Consider the following 20153-nt stretch of genomic DNA (forward strand, 5'->3'; position numbering starts at 1 on the left):
CTCTTACATGGTGTGACTACAGTGCCTTTTTAAGAAAAGCTTATTAAGTTGATTTTTTTAATCAACTAATGTAATTTTAAAATTGTAATTAATTTTCACATTAACAATTGTTTTCTGAATGGTATAATTATCTGAACAATGTTTCAGAAGCATTGGAAACAAAAGGCTACTGGGGTCTTTAATCTTTCAAGAAGAAATGAAGGAAGAAATGAAGGGAAGAAGGAAGGGAGGAAGAAGACAGTAAACCATAAAGTTTCTGAGTACTAGAAGAATTATCTTAAAAAGTGAGAAGCTGGTGGACCAATTATTACAGTGTAAAGGAACCAAAAATATATTTACATTGACATCTTTTCTTTAATCTTCAATCTAGTGCTTCGAAGCCATACATCTTCCTTAAAAAAGAAACTAATTTTTCTCATCTTATTTTTTCTTAATAGAGGCTTAAATGTTTTTCTTCCACATCATTCATGGACTACTCTGCTATCCTCCTAACTGGTCTCCTTGCACTGTTTTGCTTTCCTTCCTCCCACCCCAATTCAGTCTACCAGATTAATCTTCCTGAATGGTTGCTTTAATTTAATCACTGTTGCTCAGTAACATTTCATTAGGACTCTGTTCCTAGTATAAAAGTTCCAGTTTCTTTAAGTAGTATTTGAAGACCTTTGTAATCTATCTTGACCCCTCTCTCCAGCCTTATGTCCCACTCCTCCCTCCCCCATGAAGGATACACAGTCTATAATAGTAGTTCTCAACTATTGTTACGAGAATCATCTAGGGAGTTCTCAACACTGATGTCTGGGGCCCAACTCTCAAATGGGCCCAGGGTGTGGCTCAGATCACTGTGTTTTTAAAAGACTCCCCAGGTGATCACGATGTGAAGCCAGTTTAAGAAACATTGTCCTAGTAAAACCAGACTCTGAAAATGTAGGTGCATGTTTTTCTGCTTTCATCTCTTTGTTCCCTCACCACTCACACCTATGAAATTCTTACCCATTTGTCAAGTCAAGTTAAACTCCAACCCCTTCCTTGAAGTCCTGGTCACCTTAGCCAAATGTTATCTCAGCCATTTTCTAAATTCCCTCATCAATTTGTTCCACTTACACAACCACATATTAACAGTCAATCACCATTTACATAGGTCTTTGCAGTGTACAAAGTTCTTGCATAAATTTCTCTGCAGATCTTTATTATTATCTGTATGATATAGACTATACATGTATATTTATAGTTACAGGTCCATAGTTATAGAGGAGAAAACTCTGGAACAGAGGTTATATGAGTTCCCCCCGCCCCCTGCCCCCAAGTGCACCCAGTTGGTAAATGGCAAACACTGCTCTAGGTGGTTACACGCCATATGGAGATTGTAGGAAACCCCCCAAACGGCCATTATACCCATGTAATACGATGATTCAACAGTAATTAAAAACTAATAGCGGGAAAAAACGATTTTTGGCTAGCATAGATCATAGCCCTTGTGCCCAAGAGCATTTTCTCTGTAATTGTGAAAATTCCTTCTTAAAACCACATCTGTCGGTTTTCTCGGCCACCAGATAGTAGGCTGACCAGATGTCTGCTCGATGGCCAGTGCTAACCTCCTCCCTCTGAATTGTGGCAGGTGTGCTTACTTTCTGTTTCTTCTCTGGCAAGCAGAGGTCACTTGTCACATTTCTCATTTCAGAAGGGCTTTGGAGGAACTCATCTGGCTCCCAAGTTTTCAAACCACATTTCTCTCATGAGAAACTCTTGCTGACACTGAGCTTTGTTTAGTCAACCAGGGCTATGTTCTAAGGTCACCTGGAAAGAATCTTCTACCTAGAGTAGAAACAGGACCACCTGCTTCCATGGGAAAGTGTTTTAATTTTTTCTTTGAATAAGATATCATTTCACAACCTTGACACTCCGAAGAGGATATCTCTTTAGTATCACCCAGGATAGAGACTACTTCTATTTGACCATGTAACATGAACTTTCATCTATAGTCAAATACGCTAACAATATCCTGGCTTGTGTATGTGACTTTGTGAAGTATCAGGAGTCTACTTGAGTTTACTTGGTTCTCAATCAGGGTTTATAACGAGGGTTGTCTATAACTGGAGGCATATAGGTTTTTTGTTCTTTAAGGGTATTTCCCCTCACCTATGTAGCATTATTGGAGCCTTGGTGGTACAGTGGTTAAGAGCTTGGCTGCTAACCAAAAGGTCGGCAGTTCGAATCCACTAGTTGCTCCTTGGAAACTCTATGAGGCAGTTCTACTCTGTCCTATAGGGTCACTATGAGTCAGAATTGACTGGACAGCAATAGGTTTTTGCATCTATGTAGCATTATTATGGACTCAAACATACCAATGATTGTAAACATGATGAAGGATCAGGCAACATTTCATTCTGCTATATATAAGGTTGCCATGCCATGGCACCAATTCAAGAGCAACTAACAACAACATGTAACGTTATGCATAGAGAGGATAGACCATTGTATCATAAAAAGTCCTTATATCTGGTCTAAATACTTTAAAATAGAGCAGAGGTTCTCTATCTCTTAATCCCCACTTGACTTTAGAGCCCAAGGAACTTCTTCTGTCTTTTCTCCTCTGACCTCTCAAAATCCTCTGCCTTCTAAGGAAGGTAAGAAATGTCTGTCCAACAATAATGTTAATGCCTAGTGTATGCTTGTAGGGTATTGGTAAGTTATCTAGTGCTGTGTTTTCCCTACTTCTAGAAGAGTATCCATGCCTCTTAATTCTTTGTAAAGGGGAGTAGTAAACTAATCAACCCTGGGGTCTGGGAACAAAAGGGACGAGTCATCAGTCAGGTGTCGGGAAACCCATTATTATTTAACATAATACTGGAGATATTGGCTAACACAAACAGACCAATGAAGGAAATTAGTTATAAAATTTGTAAAGAAGAGGTTAAAACTATTCCTATTTGCATATGATATGACTGGATATGTGAAAATATCAAAAGAAGTCACTGGAAACCTATTCAGAAGTAAAAGAATTCCATTAGATGGAAAGGGAAAAAATTATTACACAAAAATAAAAGAGAAACACACACATGCACGCAAACAATATATATTTACTAAGTCCTGATAAATACCAAAAGGTTTTTAAAATTAGATACATGACTCAAAAGTTCATATAAAAAACAAAAAGATAGGACACTCCGATAAAAGAGCAATTGGTGGTGGAGGGGATGACTAGGCTTGCTGGTGCATAATTAGACAGTGAAACAAAAGAGAAAGCACATAAATATATCCAAATATATGTAGAAGATAAATATATGGTCAATGTGGCATCTCAAATCAATGGGTCAAAGACAGACTATTTGACAAATGGCATTGGGTCAACTGTGTAGCCATCTGGAAGAAATGAATATGTTTGGTCCTTAACTTACACTATACACTAAGATAAACTCCAAATAGGGTGAACATTTAAATATAAGTAATGAGGCCAAAAGATTACTAGGATTTAAATATGGGGGGGGAGAGAGAAGACAGGGGAGAATTCTTTAATATCTTGGAGTGGGAAAGATCTAAATTTGATTCAAAATCTAAAATCATAAAATAAAGACCCATATATAGGTAAATATAGCACAATCAAAGTAAAAAGACAAGAAACTGGAAAAAAATACAACTTATCTGGCAAAGGACTAATCCTTAGAAATCAAAACAGAAAAACTTAACAAATCAATAGAAAAATAACCAAAAGACGTGAACAGATAATTCACAGAAAAGGAATCAGAAATGAATTAATACATGAAAATATGTTCAACCTCACTCATGACAGAAATTCAAATTTAAACTACATTGAGCTATGATTTTCTACCTATCAGACTGGCAAAAATCCAAATTTTTCCAAAATCCAAATTCACATGGGGAAGTATTCTCACACATTGCTGGTGGGATTGTAAATTGGTTTGGACTCTTTGATAGGCAATACAAAAATATCAAATAAATTTACAAATGCTCATTCCCTTTGAACCAGTAATCCCACACTTTGGAGTTTTGCCTGTAGACATACTTTTTTTTTTTATTAACTTTTATTGAGCTTCAAGTGAACGTTTACAAGTCCAGTCAGACTGTCACATATAAGTTTATATACATGTTACTCCATACTCCCACTTGCTCTCCCCCTAATGAGTCAGCCCTTCCGGTTTCTCCTTTCGTGACAATTTTGCCAGCTTCCCACTCTCTCTACCCTCCCATCCCCCCTCCAGACAGGAGATGCCAACACATGTAGACATACTTTTGATGTATATATAAATAATTCATACCATTTCTGTAATGGCTAGAGATTGGTGCATTATTTATCTACTGCTGCATAACAAACTACCCCAAAATTTAGTGACTTAAAACAATACACAATTATATTCTCACAGTTTCTGTGGGTCAGGAATCTAGCTGGGTCCTCTCTGGGTTTTCTCGTGTCTCAAAAGGCTGCAATCAAGGTGCCAACCCAGGGTCTTCAGTGTCATCTAAGGCTTATCGGAAAAAGAATGTTTCCAAGCTCATTCAATGGTTGTTGGCAGCATTCAGTTTCTCCAGAGCTGTTGGACCAAGGGCCTCAGTTTCTCTCTGGCTGTTGTCCAGAGGTTGCCCTCAGTTCCTTCCTACATGGCAACTGGCATCCTCAAAGTGTGCAAACTCAGAAGGCAATAGAGTCCACTAGCAAGACAGAAGTCACAGTCTTTTGCAACCTAATCATAGAAATGACATCCCATCGCCGTCACTGTATTCTATTCGTCAGAAGCAAATCCCTAGGCCCGGCCTATGCCAACAGGGGAGGATTACACAGAAGCATGAGAACCAGAAGGCAGGGATCCTTGGGGGCCATTTGCTGCCACAACTGAAAACACTCAAACCATCAAAAGTGAACTGGTTAAATAAAGTATGATATTTTCAGATAATATAATACTACACAACTTTAAAAAGGAACAGGATATGGAAAGATTTCCAAGATACATTAATTTTTTAAAAAACGCAAGGTATAGAACAATATATATAACATGCTACCCCTTGGGCCAATAAACATATTTATTTGTATCCGTTTGTGTTTTCATAAAGGAACTCTGGCCGTGTACTCACCAACTAATACAAGGGTTTACCTGCGAGGCGGGATGTGCATCAAGATGTTGTGCATACATATGCCATGAATTAAGTGATACACTGCATAGCTCAAATATTTTAAATAATAATAACAATGAAAAGGTTTTAAGTGGTGACGCTACTCAATGTCCTTTTGTATTTTTTAAATGAACCATGTGACTATATTACTTCTTAAAAAAATTTTAATTAATAAAAAATGTATTGATTTTTTGGTAGCCTCATTGAATTCTGCAGGAGTTCTCCTACATTATTTCTGCATAAGCACCTCCAGTTCATTTTCTTTGAACCACTTATCAGAATTTGCAACAATCTATTTATTTGCATATTAACTTCTTTATACTGTCTGTCCTCCTCTCACAATACTTTAAGCTTCAGGAAGGCAAGGGCCAGGTCTCTTTCTATACACCGTGCATTATCCAATACCAGCACAGACTCGACACACAGCAGACATTCAATAATTATTAGTTGAATACTGAAGAAACAATTAAATGATACAAAAAATAAGAGTGACAATGTATCCTCTTTTAAAATCCAGATGGCAAGATGTGGCTCTTATCCCTTTACTGTACTTCTACTATACTTGATCATGGTTTGTTTTTGTATTGTTTTGTTTTTTACACACTTGTGAGCTTTTTGGGAGATGATTAAAGTTGATACAAGAAGTATAAATAGAGCCCAAATTTATTATGATTTCCTTCTCAAACTTTGCTCTAGTATCTTTAATTCTGACATTCTGTCAACAATCATTGGTCCCCTACAATGAAATAACAGAGTTCCTATTCTTAGGGAGCATTCTAATAAAGAAGATAATTTATACACACTAATGAAAAGAACATCCCAGATAAAATGTTTTGGAAATCAGAAGAGGAAGAAATAATCTTTGTCTGGGAGGAATGAGAAAATGCCTTTCGGAGGAGATACCATTATCATGGGTCTTAAATAATGGGAAAGATTTGAGTATGAAAAAATAACAGGGAAGAACATCTTCGGAGGAGGGACAGCAGGAATCGAAGTATGAAGGCACGCATGGGAAGGAACAAATAATTCAGTATGAATGGAGCCTTGGTATGAGATTGGGAGGAGGGAGAGTTAAGACTGAGAGATAGGAGGGGACAGTTAATGTATTCGTTTTCTAGGGCTACCGTAACTAATTACCACTTAAAACAACATAAATTTATTCTTTCACAGTTCTGAAGGCTAGAAGTTTTAACTCAGGGTGTAGGTAAGGCCATACGCCTTCTAAAGACTCGAAGGGAAGATCCTCTCCTGTCTCTCTGTTTCTGATAGTCCCAGGTATTCCCGGGTTTGTAGCAGCTCCAATCTCTGCCTCCTTTTTCATGTGGCCATCTTCTCTGTGCATCTGTCTCTCTGTGTCTATTCTCCTCTTTTTATAAGGACACCAGTCAGATTGGATTTGGGCCCACCCTACCCCAGTAGGACCTCATGTTAACTAATTACATCTGCAAAGACCCTATTTTCAAATAAGGTCATAGTTACAGGGACAGAAGGTTAGAATTGCAACGTATCTTTTGGGAGAGAGAATTCAACCCCTAAGAGTTACCAAGGGTCACACATATTACTTACAGGAGCTTGGGCTTTATTGCTAGGAATTAGAATTCACTGATAGAGTTCAGTTAAAGAAAGGCATCTTCAGATTTTATAAAAATCATTTTGGCAGCAGTGTAGAAAATCAGAGAGAGGTAACGCTTAAGGCAGGGGGATGTCAATACATAAAATATTTAGGAATGGGGTCAACGGGAATTGGTAACCTAAGACACATGGAATGATCGTGAATGTCACAAGACAGCATCAATTCACAGTACTAAATTTTGAGGTACAGACTCTCTGTCCTATGGAGTTCAGGGCAGGGAGTGATTGAAAGAGGCTGGCGAGGCCTGGGAAGACTTTTGAATATCAAGTCATGAGGTCATGCCTTCTGTGGGTCCTTTAGCAGCTGCTGCTGCTAAATAAATCACAACTTTAGTGTTGTTAAAGATGCTTTATAATGCAGACAGCACACATACAAGTCTAGTGACCTGACTACTAGATGTTACTGTGAGGGTGTGTTGGTCCGACCCCAGGGACAGATTCTGGCAGCTAAGTGGAGTGTTAAGATACTTTGATGAGAAATATTGGGATTAGTAATTATAATCAGGATGAAAATTACATTTTATCGAGCTAATGTCCTGCCCCCAATATTGCATAGCCTGGCACCTCTTGGGCATCTCCACGACATAGTTAGATACAAGTCTTTGGAACAGAAATATCTAGGTGGTTGTTGCTGGGTGCCATGGAGTCGATTCTGATTCATAGCAACCTGCCCTATAGGGTTTTCTTGGCTGTACTCTTTATGAAAGCAGACCCCCAAGTCTTTATCCCGGGGAGCTGCTAGGTGGGTTTGAACCACCAACCTTTCAGTTAGTAGACAAGTCCTTCACTGTTGCACCACCAGGACCACCCTATCTAGGTTAATGATGTACTTTAGAAACATTTTTTAAAAATCAAAAGCATTAAAAAAAAAAAAAAAAGAGCTATGCTTTGCATTCAAGTACAGATCAAGAACCCAAAACATGGCTTGCTCTTTGTTATTAAAAGAACTAAATAATTAAAATACTTTGAACTACTCAAATAACATAGTATTTAGTCAGAATAATCTAAGAAAAAAGAAAATGAGTTGGAAAGGTATTTTGGAAGTTAATCTGTTTTAGTCAAGCACCTGCATTTTAAAAATTAGTTGTTATTTATTTGAAACAGGAAGAAACGTCCATTTTTTTTTAATTCAAAAGTCAAATGCAGTAGGATTGTATTTATCAAACATTAGACCTGGAATCATCCCAACTGCAATATGGTTAGTATCCCGAGACTGCAAGATAGCCAGCTTGCGCCGTTAGATTTCCGCTTCCAGCTGACGGAGTAGATTGTAGCAGGCAATGCTCCCACTGAGAACAGCTAGAAAACTGGGCAAAATAAAAGTAACGGCTGTTTGAAAGCACTGGAGAGCTTCTGAGGCAGCCAGGGCTGACAGGCCAAGATCCCAGAGAGAAGGGAAGCTCACTGAGATGAGTTGCCCATTCATAGTCTTTGCCCATTTTCTATATTTATCATTTCATATCTGTTTGTAAAAGTTCTTTGTGTATTATGGCACAATTAACTTTTTTCTGATTTAAAATATTAATTATATTAAAAGAAACACATGCTTGTAAAAATGTTAAACAGTCTTCCTGTCCAGATGTAACTACTTAAATAGTATTCCACTAGAAGGTAAGTGGAGTTCCTGGGTGCTGCAAACAGTCAGTGCACTCGCTGCTAACTAGAAGATTGATGGTTTGAGCCCACCCAGAATGCCTGGGAAGAAAGGCCTGGTGATCTACTTCCAAAAATCAGCCATTGAAAATCATATGGAGCACAGTTCTACTCTGACACACATGAGGGCGCCATGAATCAGAGTCAGCTTGGAAACAGCTGGTGGTGCGTAGCGGCCCTGACCAAGAGATGCTGCTATATCATTTCTGTGCTATTAGAGAAATAAAAGGAACGGTTATTTTTAAAAATAATTTTTAGAGTACTTTAAGTGAAAGTTTACAAATCAAGTCAGTCTCTCGTGTAAAAACTTATATACACCTTATTATTCCCCCAATTACTCTCCCCTCAACGAGACAGCCCGCTCCCTCCTTCCACTCTTTTCATGACCATTTTGCCAGCTTCTAACTCCCTCTATCCTCCCTTCTCCCCTCCAGGCGGGAGATGCCAACACAGTCTCAAGTGAAAAGGAACAGTTTTCTGCAGGAAAATTCCCAGTATCCTAGTTAACACCTTTCTTACCTTTTTTATTCCTGCCTGAAGGTTAATCACAAATAAAACTTCTAAGGAATACCCCACAGACTCTTTCAGTTTTTAATTATAGTCTTCTCCCCACCTAGGATCCAAATATGTGTCCAAAAGTTTGAGTCAAGTAATAATCATCTAGATATACTCCTCCCTCCACACACATCTGCCATGTGTCATTGGACAGCTTGCATATTGCACAAATCCAAGGAGTACCACCACATTCATCAGTGCCTCCGATGCTTAGACCTTGAAGCCTTTGGGGCTGCCTTTGAAACTGAAGAGCATAAACAGGGGAAAGTCACTGCCTCGGATCTCAGTTTAGTTCGTGATTTTTAACTGTTTTGGGAAGCTGACAAAAACATGAACTCTCTTCCAAGGAAGATTACATACGTACCTTCACACAAAATTTTGTATACAATTGCAGGTCACTCACAAACCTTCTGAAGCTTGTCCATGGACCACTGTTTAAGAATTCCTTTCTTAACCCTGCAGAGTTCTCTTTAGCTCTTCATGTTGATCCTTTAAAACAGCTTTTAATGGTTTTTCTTTCCTTAAACGCCCTATTTTCCTTGTTGTAAACGACAAAAGCCAGAGTGGACTATCTTAAAAATGGAATTAGATTTTTTTTCACCATTTTTCCTGCCATTTTTTATTAATCGATAACACAGCCCAATTGTTTTTCCACACGTGAAGACAATTGAGACTGCACTAAGAACATCTTGTGTTTTTTTTCTTTCACCTTTACTTTTTAGGTTTTTTCGGGACCTGCAAATACAGCTACAACAGAAGGTAAGGCAAAAATAAAGCAACTCCCTCTTTTCATCACCATTAATTCCCCCTTGCTTCTACAAAGGGCACTTGAAGGTCATGTTCTTGCATGCCTGGCTCTTCTTGGGGAAACTTTTTTTTTTCTTTTTTTAAGTGATTTACTAAAAAGAAAGTACTGTCACTCGCCTGCCTTTCCATTGCTCACAAGCTTGGAATCCCTAGATGTGTTTATTTATCTTGGTCTAATGGTCCCTAAAGGAATCTATAATGACAATCCTTGCACTGCATCTGGTTTATTTCTGTTTTCACACACTGCCTGAGTATCTAGCTGCTCAGTAGTGCATGGAGTATCTGAGCTCAAAGTAACTTCAGGGTTTGTTTACAGATGTATTACTGGGAAGATCTGCTCAGGGCACCACCATGGTGGACTCAGGCCTGAAAGCAAGGAGGGAAATAAAAAAATAAGCCAAAATTGCATTCAAACTAAAAGATGGCAGCCCCACAGAACAGACTCCGAGAGCTGCCGAGAAGTTCCTTCTCATGAGTGTAGAGACATTGTTGTCACCTCTCGTTTTCTCATACCCCTCACCCCACCCATCAGAAATCCTGATGGCTCCACCTTCAAAATACATATCCAAAGTCTTATATTTCTCAGCACCTCCACTAGGAACACACTGTTGCAAGCCAACCATCACCTCTCGGGGAAGCTGTGGTCATTGGATTTAAGACATTTTATCTTTTCTAAAATAAGCACTTAGTGCTATAAATTTTCCCCTAAGAACTACTTCAGTGGTCCATCGGGCATCTTAAAGACCACTGCCAGGTTTAATGACTCACCAGAAGGACTCGTAGTAAAAGTAGAGATTATACTTCGGAGCTTGTAGTTTTGCTTTCAGCTGGGACAAGTAAGCCAGCAAGAACTGGTTTACACTAGTTCAAGAGCTCTAAAGTTAACTTTGGCTCGTTAAGTGCCTCATACATGTTAACTTCCCCACCCCTAAGAGTCTGGCCGCCCTTTCCCGAACACCACATCCCGCGAAGTGCTGTGTAACCGCTACTGCACTTGCACAGCATGATTTAGAATGTTGCTGATGTAATTCACATGATCTCCCTGCTTTTATGCCCTATAAAAGTGACCTCCCTAAACTTTATCCTTGAACAGGCTTGGGGGCACCCGCCCTAACTGTTTCTTTCCCTGCACAATGAAATAAAGTTGCCTTTCTGATCTCCCACCTCAGCCTCTTGTTTATTGGCTGGGACAAGTCACACAGAGCAGGATCTGGTGCTCCTGGCAACAATAGGATTCAGTACGTAGGCATACTCACAGCTATGATTTATTACCAAACAGAGGGAGAAGGTGCACGGGGCAAGGCTTAAAGGTTTAAAGGAAATGAGGTGCAAACTTCCAAGAGTCTTCTCCCAGTGGTGTCACACAAGATGTGCTTAACCCCCTAGCAACAAGCTGTGACAACATGTGCAAAATGTTGCCAACCAGAAAAGCTCATTTGAGACTCGGTGCTCAGGGTCTTCACTGGGGGCTGGTCATGAGGGACCCCCCCTAGTGGTGCAGTGGTTAAAGCACTCAGCTGCCAACAGTTTGAACCCATCCACCACTCTGTGGGAAAACTTCCTTAAATAACACAGCTTTGGAAACCCTATGGGGCAGTTGTACCCTGTCCTAGAGGATCACTGTAAGTCAGAATTGACTCGACGGCAATGGCTTTTTCTTTTGTTTTGGTCACGTAGGCAGCCTCAGTCCTGGCACACACCCAAATTCCAGACTCCTAGAAGGAAAGCAGGTGTCCAACACAAGCTACATTGACTGCATAGTTAACCCACAGTGAACCACTCTGATTAGTCAGGGTGGTGGGACCCGTCCTGAAATGCAGGTTCTCAGATACCTGCAAAGGACAGACATTGCAAGCAGGCCTTTCTAAGAAGTACAAGTCTCAGGTCTGCTACGTAAACTGCTTCCTCCATAAGACCCCCACCAAAAAAAACCAAACTCCTTGCCATCGAATTGATTCCAACTCATAGCGACCTATAGGATAGAGTAGAACTTCCCCACAGGGTTTCCAAGGAGCCTCTGGTGGATTCGAACTGCTGACCTTTAGGTTAGCAGCTGTAGCACCTAACCACTATGCCACCAGGCCTCCACAAGCAGCATCCCACAAATTTTGATATGTTTGCTTTTGTTTTCATTTAGTTCACATACTTTCTAATTTCCCTTTTGAGTTCTTCTTTAATCCATGGGTTACTTAGACTCAAAATATTTGAGCATTTTTCCAGAGACCTTTCTGTGAGTACTTTCTAATTTAATCCCATTGTGGCCAGACAACATATTTTATATGACTTGAATCCCTTTAAATTTAGTGAGATTTGTTTTACGGCCCAGAATATGACTCAGTAAATGCTCCAGGTATACTCGAAAAGAATGTGTACTCTGCTGCTGTTGGCTGAATGTCCTATAAATGTTAATTAGGCTAAGTTAGTGGATTGCATTAGTTCAAGTCTGATTTTCTATGTACTTGTTCTACCAATTATTGAAATCTCCAACTACATTGAAGATTTGTCTACTTCTCTGTAGTTTTGCCAGTTTTGACTTCAAGTATATTGAAGCTTTGTTATTAACTGCATAAAAGTGATTTCAAGACTTATTTATCATTAAGCTATAGTAACCAAAGCAGTGTGATCTGTCATAAAAATAATACATAAAGAAAAAAGAATCTAGAAATAGACTCACATATATACAGTCATAATCAATATATGATTACTGACAAAGGTGCCAAGCAATTCATTTGGGAAAGGATAATCTTTTCAAAAATGATGCTAGAACGATTGGATACCCACATGCAAAAAAATGAGCCAACGCTCACCTCACACCATATACAAAAATTAATTCAAAATGGATCACAGACCTAAATGTAAGGGCTAAAATCAGAAAACTTCTGGTTGAAAATCTTTAGTGATTTGGGTAAACCTAAATTTTCTTAAATAGGACACATAAGTATGACCTATAAAATACAAAAACAGACAAACTGGACTTCATCAGAATTTAAACTCCAAATGGCATTGTTAATAAAATAAAAAGGCAAGCCAGACTGGGGTAAAATATTGGCAAAACATATGTGTAATAAAGGACATACAACCTTAACCACCAAGACATGTACCCAAAATATATAAAGAATGTGTTCTATAGGGTCACTATGTGTCAGAATCAACTCAATGGCAACGGGTTTGGTTTTTTTGGTTTGGTGGGCAACTCATTAATAAGACGAGCATCTTCCATTTTTCTACCTGTTCTTGAGTCAATTTTTATGTTTTTATCTTTATAAAGTCATCCATTTCATCTAGATTTTAAAATGTATGAGTTGAACTTCAAATTCTGAAAGCCCCAGAATTTGTATCAGAAATAAAACTATTTTTAGCTTTACATTCTTTCTTCCTATATTATGAACCTTATAAATTCATCTGAAGGGAACAACCACAAACTTATACAGAAATTCCATGACAAAAATAATCACTGTCTCATCTAATACTTATTATTAATTTCTATAGGTTTCTGAAAGCTTGGTACTTGAGGATAGGCGTCTCTTATACTTAGTAAAGAGATACATAAGTATAATTCTCTACGCAGTCGTCATTCACAGAAAGGAACTTTTCTTTAAATTAGTTTTAAGCATTAGTACTACAAAAGCAATGCATGCTAGGAGTGAAGTATTAAAACGATCAAAGCACCCTTTGCCTTCTACATCAGAATTTGACCTATGGTTAAGTTTCCAGCTCTGTTCCTTCTGGTAGTAAGTTAAATGAGTTACTAGAAAATACTGCATAAGTTAAAAAAAAAAAAAAAAACAACCCTGCTTGTATCTGGACTGGGACAAACTATGGATGAACTAGAAATATCTGATAATGACTCCATAGCTTTGGCCATGAGGGCCTAATTAGGCCTGACCAGCAGCATTCTAACTTTTGCTATTTAAATAAAAGAGGCAGAAGACAGCATTTGGGGTTATCTTTATTAACTAGATTAAGAATACCAATTAACTCTTGGTAACAAATTACTGTCAAAATTAGTAGTTATTTCAGCCATTTAAAAATAATTTTTTGCTCCCAGGTAAAAATCTCCCCCTTCCTTTTACCCTGTTCTATTTTTTCATGGCATTGATCGCTGTCTGGAATGATAGTATATACTGATTTATTTGCTTATTGTCTGTCATCCCATCTGAATGTTCCTCCATAAGGGCAAGAGCTTTCTTGGTCTTGTTCACTGCACCATTCCCAGTACGTAATATAGTAACTGGTACGTAGTAGGAGATCAATATCTGTTGAATGAAGCTCCTACTAATTAATGGGTGTTATCTGCTTAACTAAAATGTTACTGAGTACCTACTATGTGTCAAGTTCCATGCTAGTAAAGTATGGGAATAGAGTACTTATCATTTATAATTTTATGCCCCCACCCATGATAAACACAGAAAAGACTGAAGTTGTCAAGGATTTTCTTTTACTTGGATCCACAATCAATGCCCATGGAAGCAGCAGTTAAGAAATCAAACAACATGGTGCATTCGGAAAGCCTGCTGCAAAAGACCTCTTTAAATGTTGAAAAGCAAAGATACCACCTTGAAGACTAAAGTGTGCCTGACTCAAGCCATGGTGTTTTCAATCACCTCATACGTATATGAAAGCTGGACAATGAATAAGGAAGACCGAAAAATTGATACCTTTGAATTATAGTGTTGGTGAAGAATACTGACTACACCATGCACTGCCAAAAGAATGAACAAATCTGTCGTGGAAGAAGTACAGTCAGAATGCTCCTTAGAGGTAAGCACGGCAAAACTTTATCTCACGTACTCTGGACATGTTATCAGGTGGGACCAGTCCATGGAAAAGGACATCATGCTCAGTAGAAGGTCAGTGAAAAAGAAGACTCTCAATGAGATGGACTGACACAGTGGCTATAACAATGAGCTCAAGCAGAACAATGATTGTAAGGATGGCGCAGGACCAGGCAGTGTTTTGTTCTGTTGTACATAGGGTTGCTATGAGTCGGAACCAACTGGATGGCACGTAACAATATGATTTTATGAAACTAACAGTCGCAGGTAAAACTTTAGACAACTTTCTATTGATCAGGAATATTTTATTAAAATGTTTTATGTGTTAAGTGAAATAAGCTAGAAACAAAGGTCAAATATTGTATGATTCCTCCATTTTTATGAAATATCTAGATGAGGTAAACCATCAAGGAAAAAAAGAGGATTACTGGTTACCAGTACAGGCCATGGGGCTGAGGGAGAATGGGTAGTTTAAAAAAAAAAAAAAAAACCTCACTAAATAACAATAATAGTGCTGACATGTGAACTGAGCCCCAAATGATGAGGGGCAGAAAGTACAGGGACCCTAAAGCAGGTCCAGGCCGGCACATTCGAAGGACTTATTGATCCTGGAGTCTACCATGCTGTTCCTAGCACAGGGCAGGGCCCAGGGATGATCTCCACGAGTGTCGGTTGAACTGAACAGAGTTGAAGGATCTGCCCCTACCCCTGAGGAGTCCATAACTTTAAAGAGGTTTCTACAGGGTGAGACCAAGACAGGAAGGGCTTCAGTGCAAGGCAAATCGATCAATGCCATTGCAGAGGGACTGTTCTGGGCCTGATCCTGGGCTGGGAGCAGGTGAGACACAGAGATGTTGATGTAACTGTCCTTGACCCCAGGAGCTCCCTGGGCCACAGATTCACACCTGATTCAAGGAGTAAAGAAGATGGTGGCATTTGGGGTAAGGGAGTGGAAGGAGAGAACATTCCAGGGATCCAAAATAGTCTGAATAAAGGCTTATCAAAGACAAATCCTTGTGTCTATTTAAAAAAAAAAAAGCTGCATGATTTCTTCACCAAAATTCTATGTAATTCAGTTCACTTCGTAACATTTTATAACAAAAGTTTATTTTCAAAATGCTGTATTTTTATCCACAGATCCCAAACAATTCACAAACTACTTTGATCACTTTTCGAAACCATCTCTGTTCCTCTGAGGAAAACAGTGATCAAACCCTACAGGAGGAGCCTGCATTTATGGGTGGAATGAGGTCAGCAACAGTAGCAGACTGAATGTCTCCTAACTAATCTCTACTTCCAGATTTCTCAAAGCTCTTCTTTGGTACTTCCCCACAAGTTTTCTCTTTAACTAAAAAGATAGTTAGCTCAGTTTCCTATTAAAAACAAACAACTGAGCATTTCTTCCCCACACATGATATATTTATGCAGATGATCAGAGCTTTTGAAGAATCACACACCAGTTTCCCTGATCATAGTAGCTTTGCAGAATGCTGACATTACTCAAAGTCTGGCAGGTGGCTTCCAATTCTCCCTCACAGAATACATGGTAGTAACGATGAAACACAGGACTTGGGTCATGGGATCCTACTGTGCCAAACTGCTCAACAGGTTTGTCTTTAGCAGGGTTTCCCTTAAGGTGCCAGGGAACCAATAAGTCTTGAGAATGAAAAGAAGTCCTGTTAGTGTGAATAGGCAGTTTAGAATTAGTGAATTTACTTGAATTACAGCCGCCCTCCTGAAAGTCACTAATGGAGGGAACAGAACATGCTGAACCTTGATTGCCCACGTCAGGCGTTTGCTCCACCGGTGACTCCTGCACTGACGCATCACTGCTGATCTCCTCTTTCCTTCCTTGGCTATTTCTGTTTCCTCTAAGATACTTGGACTTCTGCTTGTTGTATTCTTGTTCCATTGCCCAGACATAAATAAGTGCCTTCCCACCGGGTCTCAGGAGTCGAACAAGTTCTCGGACAGCGACCACTCTACGCTCCTAATAAAAAAAAGACATTACCAGTTATCCACCAGGAGGGGATACAGAAAGGAAACAATATAACTGACTGTAGGGCTGTTTCAATTAGGATGAACAGCCCAGGAAAGCTAATAAAGTAATTTATATAAAAAAGAAAAAAGAGAGAAAGGCCATTTTGCTATGTGATTGAGAAAAAATATATTGAGGAAGTAAGGAAAAGGGAGTTTTCATTTATGTTAATCTTCCCTGTAACTTTTCCTCTGAACGACTGGATACATGAAATAACTGGTGACCTCTTGAAATGCTAGGAGCAGTAATATGAAGCACTTTCAGGCCAACTGTTATATTTATAAAATGCCTGTTGTACAAAGAAATTATATAAACTGTATAAGGGAGACTTCTACTTCTGTCTTGGATGATGTAGCTTATGTTGGACTAACCCTTCCTCTGAAAACAACCATAAAAGGTGGATGAAATACATAAACAGCTGCTTAAGGGCACTGAAAAGCAACACTGCAGGCAAGACTTGAAGGGCTATAATCCCTGAGAGAAGAAATTAAACCAAAGTGAGCTCTACATTTACCCCAGGTTTTTTCTGAGATTATTTGCCAATTTGCGATGTGGGAGAATAGTGCACCAGCAGAAAGCTGCAGTCTCCTGGGTTGAGGAAACCAGGATCAGAGTTCAGGGAAGCCAATGGAGCTGGGAATTGAGGGACAGATTCCTGGAGAAAGGGAAACTGCAGGAAAGGGATCCCAAAAATCTACATGCAAACTTCTCTCAAGGTATCTGCCAATTCCTAAACATGCACAGGGTGAAATTCTAAGACACTCAGCAGAGAAGCACCTGGGAAGTTAAAAAGCTAAACAAAGAATTTAGTATCAAAATGATGCTAGAGAGACAGAGGCTCTTTTATCTTAGCCCACCAAGGTGTAATGTCCATGGAATACATTCCAGGCTTTTACTTGAGACCAGAAAAGCCACAACCTAGAAGTGGGGAAAAAACTAAAATAGACCTAAATCAATCCAAACAAAGCCTAAAACTAACTCTTCACAGAATTAAAATGATCTGCGGGCACTTTATTTGCTTGCCCTAAGAAAACTTAACACTCTTAGGAGGAAAATAAAATCATTCAAACACTTTAATACACAATGTCCAGCATCCAATCGAAAATTATGAGGTATGCTAAAAACAATCAGTACCAAATGACTAAAAACCAGAGAAAAAAACAAACCCTCAAACACAGTCTTTTAACTATGGTTAATATGTTCAAAAAGCTAAAGGAAAAGACGAAGAATTTCAGTAAGACCTAAAATATATTTAAAAAAAAAAAAAAAGTCAAACTAATTCTAGAACTGAAAAAATACAATAGTTGGGTTTAATAGCAAATGAGACACATCTGAACAGAGAATTACTGAACCAAAATTAGTATACAGATTGAGGCATAGACATAAAAAAGGATGGAAAATACAGAAAACAGTGTCAATCTAGAATTAAACACCTAGTGAAAATATCTTTTAAAATGAAGGCAAAATAAAGACATTTCAGAGACAAAAAAAGCTAAGAGAATTTGTTATGTACACTATACCTACGTTAAAGAAAACAGCAAAGAGAATTCTTTAAGCAAAAGAAACTAGTCCCTTACGAAACCTTGAAAACATGAGGAAGAAGGAAGAACATCAGAAATTGTAAATAATATAAGTGAATATTGACAGTTTAAAACAACAAAAATAATAATATACAATACTAATACCATAAAAAGGAGGAAGGGCTAAATGTAGTTAAACTGCTGTGATAGCTTTTGTTGTTTGGAAAGGGGGAGAAGTACCAACTGAAGGTAGACTCCAATTAGGTCTAATGCCTAACTAGCAAGCTAACCAAAAAAAACAAAAAAATCCAAACCCATTGCCTTCCAGACAATGCTGGCGGATTCGAACTGCCAACGTTTTGGTTAGCAGCCAAACGCCTAACAACTGTACCACCAGGGCTCCACCAAGCTAACAGAGGAGGAAAATATAATGAACTACATTAAGGATGCAAGCCTAGCAATCAAAGAAAAATGAGACGTGAAATGTTTATGCACACACATATGCACAGACATACATATATAAAGTTGATAAAAAGAAACAGATGTTTCCAGTTCCACAGCTCTCCTAGCCTTGGGTGATACCTTCTTTAATTGTCAAAGTAACATACACTGTATTATACACCTGATTCATTCAAAACGATCATAAAAACCAAAGAGATAATCTCACATCGCGTATATATTTGCTCAAGGTCACAAAGGTAAAAGAAACATAAAATACTAGGAGTGATATTAAGGAAGAATCAAGGAGACTGGAAAGGACACTGTAGTGGTGAAGGGATGAAGTATAGGCCAGTAGAAATCTTTCACTAATACTTGAACTCCCTTATCTCATTGTTCCCAGACACTTGGACAACTAAAATTGCCTATCCACCGTCAATCTTGCCTCACATCCTAAACAGGATCCCTATAAGGCGCAAATCTGATCAAGGCACTCGTACATGTAAGGCCTTTCAATGGCTCCCAAATTTCAAATCCATGGCATTCAACTAACAACATATGAATCCAAACCAACAAATAAATAAATGCTGCCTCTTCCACTAGACTATGAGCTCTATGAAAGCAGGGACTGAGTCTTTTTCAACTTACATTCACAGTGGTTTGCCTACTACCAGCCCATAATTGATTTTCGATGAATTATTTTTTAATATAAATAACAACAGATACAAGAGAAAGCTGGATATGAGAAATTTCTAAGAAGTTCATATAGGACTTTGTACAGGAAAGGACATTTAACATATCCGTAATTACAAAATATGGACATATGTGTATGTGTTTGTGACTATGTATATACATACATACATACACATTTGTAGAAGTATGTATTACTATCTTTTATAAATTGAAGGCAGGCAGTCCACTACCAATGAGTTGTACACATCCCTATGTGGTTAAAGGTACCAGTGTGTGCCAACATTTCATCCAAATGAACGGAATTTTTTTTTTTTTTAATTTACTGGTATAGTTGCTGCTTTCAAGCCTTTCTCTGCTCTCAATAATGCTTCTAGGTATACTGATGGCCAGAAGCTTTTGCTATAAAAAGCTTCCCCAGCCCCATTTGCTCCAGCTCAGCAGATTCTCTTGGTTACTAGTAAAAATAAAGAGCTAGTGACTGAAGGGACAAATGACACAGAAGGTCTTCTCTTCTGTTTTGAATTCAGTTAAAGTCATAAGGTCCACTGAAAATGCCAGTGACCCTACCACAGGGTGATCCGTAAAGTTATTTCCTACATCAGGCAAGAAACTACTGACATCCAGGAAAAAAAAAAAAAAAAATTCCAATAAGAGAAATATAAAATACTAACTTTACTTATTTTTAAATTGTGAACAAGGAACGAAGTTAGACTCGAATTACTGGGATCAGAGCAAGAACTCAGAAAGAAATATGGAAAACAGAAATAAAAAGACGCTCAAAGTCTGAGAAGACAGTAATCAAGTGGCCTACAGGCGATGATCGCCTAAAGTCTCTTCCAGCTAAAATTCTGTGACTCTGTAACTTTGAAGAAAGCCATTGAAAGGTAGAAGATACTTGGGGTAGAAAAAAGGCAGAAA

The 20153-nt window shown here is 38.5% G+C and overlaps 1 protein-coding gene across 4 annotated transcripts in view; it reads right to left on the minus strand.

Annotated features, from left to right (window-relative positions):
- Window positions 1-15633: 15633 nt before the first annotated feature.
- ALKBH8 (alkB homolog 8, tRNA methyltransferase) overlaps window positions 15634-20153 on the minus strand; it is a 56681-nt gene continuing 52161 nt past the window's right edge. For all 4 annotated transcript variants that reach the window (XM_064288872.1, XM_023554750.2, XM_064288870.1 and 1 more), the window contains exon 12: window positions 15634-16536. In XM_064288872.1, the coding sequence (XP_064144942.1) occupies window positions 15979-16536 (558 nt within the window). In that variant the 3' untranslated portion in view covers window positions 15634-15978. The remainder of the gene's footprint in view (window positions 16537-20153) is intronic.

This window comes from Loxodonta africana, chromosome 7 (assembly GCF_030014295.1).
Source record: "Loxodonta africana isolate mLoxAfr1 chromosome 7, mLoxAfr1.hap2, whole genome shotgun sequence".
Taxonomy (NCBI): domain Eukaryota; kingdom Metazoa; phylum Chordata; class Mammalia; order Proboscidea; family Elephantidae; genus Loxodonta; species Loxodonta africana.